The sequence below is a fragment of the Phyllostomus discolor genome, chromosome 13 (genome assembly GCF_004126475.2).
Source record: "Phyllostomus discolor isolate MPI-MPIP mPhyDis1 chromosome 13, mPhyDis1.pri.v3, whole genome shotgun sequence".
Lineage (NCBI taxonomy): Eukaryota > Metazoa > Chordata > Mammalia > Chiroptera > Phyllostomidae > Phyllostomus > Phyllostomus discolor.
The window spans coordinates 64,516,205-64,522,733 of record NC_040915.2 but is presented as its reverse complement, the minus strand read 5'-3'; the positions used below and the strand labels follow the sequence as shown (position 1 = coordinate 64,522,733).

The following is a 6,529-nucleotide window of genomic DNA, read 5'->3' as shown; positions in this document are numbered from 1 at the left end:
CAGTCCCTTCTCGCCTCGGGACTGCACGGGCGGGGGCCTGTGACGCTGGCCACCCCTGGGACCGGAGCCACCGCACCCGCAGCATGTCGTCCTTGCCGGTACGCTGTTTGGTACTTGATCTTCTGCTGCTCCCGAGAGCTCGTTCTGTCTTCCTGCCTAGATAACAGCCTCAAGGCCAGGGACTCGCTGACCAGATCGCGGAGACGGAGGCCGGCTCTCTGGGCCTGCGTCATGATTCCTATCAAAACCCTCCCCGTTCCAGGGGGCGAGCCCTCATCCTTGTCAACAAGCTTATCAGCAGGGTTGACTCACCCTGGGAGGCGCGACCTCAGTGCTGGGACTGGAGAGAGGAAGTGCCATCAGAAAGTGCTACAGATGATTTCCAGAGAGTTTTCACATGTGGTTTTTGGGGGCGCTCCACCAGGAAGGAAGAGGGACGTGGCAGTAGGGTCAGAAGAGAAAACAGGGAGAGGCACAGTCAGATCCGGACAAGGAAGTCACAAGGATGGGTGTGCGGGTCCGGACACAGGCCTGGCAGCCTTCCAGGTCCGCGGAACCACGCCCCTTTCCCAGGCTGGCCTCGTTTCTCCAGGCCTTCCCTGGGTTCTCCCCCTCCACTTGCCTCCGCACCTGCCTCCCCAGACCGCACCGTCGGTCCACACCACATGAGACCAATGCTTTATTCACACACAAGAAATGAGCCAGTATAAAACACATTACAAAAATTGGATTTGGTGCTAAAAAGTCCCCTCCACCCAAGTCCCATACATCTGTGTCCTCCTCCGGGTAGCTCTGGGCAGACTCAGCTTTTCTGGGCTTCCTGCAGGAGCTTCAGCAGAGGGTCATCCGCCCTGAGGGCAAAGGTGAGGGTGCGCTGCCGGTAGTACTCGGGGTCGTGCTCCAGGTGCTCGATCACGTCTGCCAGCAGATGTGCCCGCTCCACCCCGGAGCCAGGGGCCTCGAAGCCCAGGGCTGTGAAGTGCACGTGCAGGTGGTAGTAGGAAGGCAGGTAGTGCAGGTACACGCGGAGGCGGTCCCCCTTCACCTGGTAGCGCCGCAGGATGGCCTCCTGGGGAGAAGGGCAGTGGCAGGAAAGGGGTCACTGTGTGAGCATGAAACCGTGCCAGACCCTCCTCCTGTCCTGACCCCAGACCGGCCTGAAGACGTCTGGTAAAAACCCTCCCAAAGCCCTCTGCGCACTGTGCGCTTCAGGTCCCAGAACTGCTTTCTAAGATTCAACAAACACAGGTGGTGGCGGCAAGGCTGAGGCTCGCTCTCCCAAAGCCAGGGGGCAGTGGCCTGGTCAGGATGCCCCGTGCCAATCTGGGTAAAACATCTGCTTCCTCAAGCAGCCGTTGCTGGGAATCCAGGGAGTCCCAGTGCCTGAGGACATGCCCCAGGGACCAACTGGGGACGGCCTGTAAACACGGACAGCACCAAGTGGCAGGGGGAGCCGTGTCCTCCCTCAGCACGCCATCGGGTGGAGCTCGGAAATGAGGAGCTAGGGCCTTGGTGGAGGGAAAATGACGGGCGGGCTCTGACTCTGGCCCCGCCTCCCTGGGCCCCCACCTTGCTCAGGGGTAGGGCTTTTCCTCTCAGCCCCCTCTTCCGGAGTGTCCAAGGCTTGGGGTTAACAGGGGACTCCGGTTCCCATTGTGGGCCAATCCCTAAGGGGGTCAGAGGTGAGGAGGAAAGACAAGGGCCTCAGTGGGCTCAGAACACACCCAGAACTGCAGTCTGTGTTTGGAGCTCACCCCAGGGATCTCACCCCGGGTGAGACCCGGGCCAGGGCACCCAAAGGGCTTCCTGGGATGAGCAGGGCGAGGCCGCCAGAGCTGCCAGGGCAGGTGAATGTGCTGGCCAGGTATCTCCCCAAAAAACAGACACCACTCTCTGCCACCAGTGGGTGTTTCAGGAGAGTGACGCGTCCCTCTGAACAAGGACGGAGGGACGGGAGGGTGAGGGCACTGACAGGGAGCAGTCCGAGGCTCTCGGAGAGCACCGGGCGGGGCCCTTGCTCCACGTGCAGCGGGGCCTCGGGTGGCTCCTGTGGAGAGGAGCACCCATGACTGCCAGGCCCTGGCATGGGGGAGAGCCTGTGGGGGGACCTTTGAATGTTCCAGAGTGGAAAAAAGGCTGAGAACCGCCCTACAGAAGGGAGGTTCAGAAGGATCATAACCAGATATCGAGGCCCAGAGACATGATGCCCAAGGTCTGCCAGCTGGCTTGGGTCAGAATGTCAAAGTAAGGGCCACCACCCTGGATTCTTGTCTCTCTTCCCCGATCGTCCCTCACCTCAGGGCTCCTTTCAGTACCCCAGTAATGTCATTCCATTCAGTAAACACCCCAGATAGATGGTGTCCCTGAAGACTGGGCGCTAGAGAACGTAGTCTCTGCCCTCGGGCTGGGGGAGGGGGGTCCTACATTCAGCATCAGAGCCTGCAACCCCGCTACCCGAGACACATGGCTGTGTGACCTGGCTGTCACAGGCAAGGCAGGCGATCCTGGGATGGACGGGCGGCCCAGGTGCAGCCTGCTGGAGAAAGGCAGGGGCCAAAGTGGGGACCTAAGACGAGGAGGACGAGTGTGGGGAGAGGAAAGGTGGCTGAACGGAGGATGGGAGGGTGGGGCAGGACCAAGCGACAGGGCTCAGGAGAGCCTGTGTGTGGCCTCCACGCTGGTGTCCAGAAAGAAGCCCCCGCTGCAGACCCCCTGCTGGGCAGGGTGCAGTCCTCGGTGGAGGGAGCACCCTGAACCGGAGTGCGGCTGCTCTGGGCTCCCAGGGCATTCGGCCGGGTGACTCACCTGCCCCTCCCGGAGGATGTTCCTGAGCAGCGGCAGGTGCTCTGCAGTAAGGTCCCGAAGCGACCGGATGCCCCGGCGATGGCAGATGGCGATCAGGTACAGGTCATCGAGCTGCAGAGACCGGGGGTAAACCAGGCTTAGCGGGTAACAGGGCCTGGGGAGGACACCAATCCCAGGGAAGCTTCTGGCAAGCACCCAGGCCCAGTCCTGCACAGCCAGCCCTAGCCAAGTGCAGGGGCCACAGCAGGACCGGTCCCCAGACCACGTGGGAACCCATGTGTCCAGGGTGTGTAAGTGGGGATAACCCAAGGAATGGGACTTCTGTTTATTCCTCCTGCTAAAGAATCCCAGATGGGAGTACTTCTGCACTCACAGAGCTGATGAGGTTCCAGAAAGGGCCAAGGCTAGCTCTTTCCCTCCAAGAGTTCATGGTCTAACTGCACTCACACTCACACAAGTAACTACTGTGAGACTCGAAGCAATCACACAGGAGGAAGGAGGAAAGACTGTCTGTGAGGGCTATCCAGAGAGGCTTCCTGGAAGAGGAGGCAGGGGACCTGGGTCTGGAAGACGTGGGCTTAGAGAAAGGGCACTCCAGTGGAGGAGCAGTGAAAGCCAAGGCTCGGGGACAGGTGGGTGTGGGGCCCGCAAGGGGAGAGCAAGCAACCTCACTGCCCTGGAGGCGGGTGCGTGGGGTGCAAGGGAGTCTGGGGCCAGCTCCGCGGGGAGCCAGCAGGGCCTGGTAACCTTTTCCTCTCCTGCCCATCTCCCATCTCCCCAGGCTTCCAGGCAGCCATTCCTGCTGTCCTCCCGGAACAGAGCCACAACCCTGGAGTTCACAGCAGCACAAAGAACCAAAGTCAACAAGACCTTGTTCAGGACAGCAAATGACTTCCTCCTCTGGCCTGGACAACGCCGCCCCCCCCCCGCCCCCCCCAGACCCCAGCCCGGGCTGGTACCACGTCCCTGTATGAAGGAGGCAAGTCCCAGACACCAGGGCTCCATGGGCGAGGCCTGGGGTGACTCCAGCCACACTCCGCCCCACAGTCTGAGCTGTCAGCTCCGCACAAGATGCTCCGGGCACCGTGAGTCACCAGACTGACCCCTGAAGAGCCCCGATTTAAAAGGTGAGAATGAGACGGCCCACATGGTTCCGGATGCCCAGCTGTGCCTCTCCCCGACGCAGATGTTTTCTCTGCCGGGGGAACCTCGGGGCAGCTGACCCAGCTGTGCCCACCCAGGCCTCAGCTGTACCCACAGGTCCCTTCTGTGCTTTCCCTTCTCACCACGTGTGTCCCGGACATTCACTCTCTCACTCGTTGGAGGACCAGGGAGCAGCCAGGAAACAGAACTGTTTAACCTCGGAGGGGAGGGGGGTGTGTCTGCGGGAGTCTCCGCCGCCCCACGTGCCACTGTCGCAGGACAACCAAACAACAGGAGCGCCTGTTTTAAACGGAGCCTGCCGACAAACGCCCAGCTCGACAGTCAGTCCATACCTCCCCGAGCCACAGGCATGACGGGGAACGGGGCCTGGGGCTGGTGTCGGCTCACGGGCCGGGGAGAGGGAGGGAAAGCCCTTCTTCGACATCGGTTGTACCCCAGATTTCTGCAGCCAGCCACAGGGCCCCCCGCAGGGAGAAAGGACCTGACAAAGCTAGATGAGGGGCTGGCAAGGGTCTCCGACTGGCACCCCAGAAGCTGGCCCATCAGCCACGCTGGGAGAAGACACCATCGATCCTGTTTTACAAGGTAGGACGGTGCCATCAAAGCCACAGCTTCTTGGCAAGAAGCAAGACCGAGACCGGCTGGAGCTCTGGAGAGCCGTCCCTCCGCCTCTGGAGCAGCCCAAAAGGGCAGGGTCTGAGAACCTTAGACCAGAGCACCTAAACCCCACGAACTGAAAGTGTATGTGTGTCTAAACCAACACACATACACGTGTGTGTGTCTGTGTGTGCTTATACAGAGAACACGCAAAGACTCCGTCTGGAAGGACAGAGAACTTCTCTCTTCTGGGGCAGGGAAATGGATGGCGGGAACTTCCGTTCACTGTGCACCCTTTGTACTATCTGCAGTCGACTACCTACATGTATAAACCGGGCCTACAAGAAGCAGGCAAATTAAATAAACAGGTAACTCTTCAGAAAGCTGAGGAACAGCTGTCACAACCTCCAGGAAGGCAGAGTATCTAGCAAACATTAGGGACTTGATAAGTATTCGTGGAATGGATGGATGGCTGGATGGCTGGATGGACAGATGGACAAAGAGTCTTTCTAATCCTGAGCCATCTGTCGGGGGCTACACGAATATATACAAATGATATAAAGATACACTTCTGGTAGAAAGAGCAGCAGGGGGGAATCCCAGGTGAGCACCCCCGAGGAAAGCACCAGGTACCCCTCCTTCACCTCGTGGCTGTGAGGGAAAGAAGTCCGCCCGGCCTGTCTCCCCTCTGGATGCGCTGCCTGCCTGTCAGGGAGCTGTTGATTTTGGTGTTCTGTCGCAGATCAAGGACTTGAGACCATGAAACGTGGCATTATCAGTGCTGATTAAGCAAAGGTCAAGAACACTGGCACCTACACGGTCATCTAGGAAAGCCCGATGTTTCAGCTTGCCCACTCTCGGCCACTGAGGGTCAGTCCAGATGTGTGGCCGGAAGCCCCGTGCGGTTCCTGAAGCCTTTCTGTGTTCAAGAGAACAGAGGGTGGGCGCATCCACGCGCAGGCCAGCCAGGACGCCCGCCAGCATCAGGTCAGGAGGACGCTGGTCCCGTTCCCATGCAGAGCACACAATTCCCAGTCTCATGAGTCTTGTGAGTCAGAGGCTCCTCCTACACCGCTCCCACCCCCGTGACCCAGTGCACCACCCAGGACCTCCAGGCACAGGGCTGCTGAGGGACAGCTGGGGTTTGTGGAGCTGCACAAAGGCACCATCCAGAGCTGCCGCTAGTACCCCTAGGACCTCGCCCCAGCACCCCCAACATCTCCAGAGCCAGTCTGGCTTCCGCCATGGAGGCCAGGGTGGCGAGGAGATGCGGGGGCTGGGAGCAGGTGTTCTCTCAGTCTCTCTGCACCACAACACCCCACACCTCGATCTCACCTGGCTCTAGCAAATCACGCAGCGCTCCACCTTCTGGAAACTCCCTTTAAATTCCCTACCACCCCTCAAGCATGCACAGGAATTCCCTCTCGTCTCCTGTAAGCGACAGCTGGTGCTCGCTCGCCTGTGTGCCTGCGCTGAGACACTGGCCTTCTGCCCCAACCACAGGCTCCCAGCCCCCTTTTCTGGCAGGGAAGGAGCGGCGTGGCAGGTCCAGAAATCACGAAAGCAAAACCAAGCAAACAGCAGGTGGGCTCAGTGAGGACCCCGAGGCCTGATGAGCAGGCCACAGCTCAGAGAGACGAGGGCCCAGACCGCAGAGTGACACTGCCGCCTGTCCTGTGACTGCAGGAGGGGCACAAAAACCTGAAGGGCCCCCCAAAAGCAGAACAGAAACCCGAGCTTGGAATACACAAAAGAGTCTAGCTAGAGGACAGGGGCGTTTGTCTACCCACTGCTTCCTACTCGGCAATCCCACCTCTGGCTGCCTTGGCCTTCTCCTGGCCCACTGCAGGCCGAGTGTGGCCCACTGCCACTCTGCGGTGGGAGCAGTGCTTCCTGTAAGATGCTGCTCTGCCTGGTCTGGTACCATCGGGGCACATGAGCCTGCCCACAGAGCAGATGGTAC

General features: G+C 60.0%; 1 protein-coding gene across 2 annotated transcripts in view; it reads right to left on the bottom strand.

Moving 5' to 3' along the window:
- Positions 1-661: 661 nt before the first annotated feature.
- Positions 662-6,529, bottom strand: part of DCPS (decapping enzyme, scavenger) — a 39,289-nt gene continuing 33,421 nt past the window's right edge. For both annotated transcript variants that reach the window (XM_036014313.1, XM_028528085.2), the window contains 2 exons: positions 2,806-2,916; positions 662-1,069 (listed from right to left, as the gene is read on the bottom strand). In XM_036014313.1, coding sequence (XP_035870206.1) covers positions 803-1,069; positions 2,806-2,916 — 378 coding nt within the window. In that variant the 3' untranslated portion in view covers positions 662-802. The remainder of the gene's footprint in view (positions 1,070-2,805; positions 2,917-6,529) is intronic.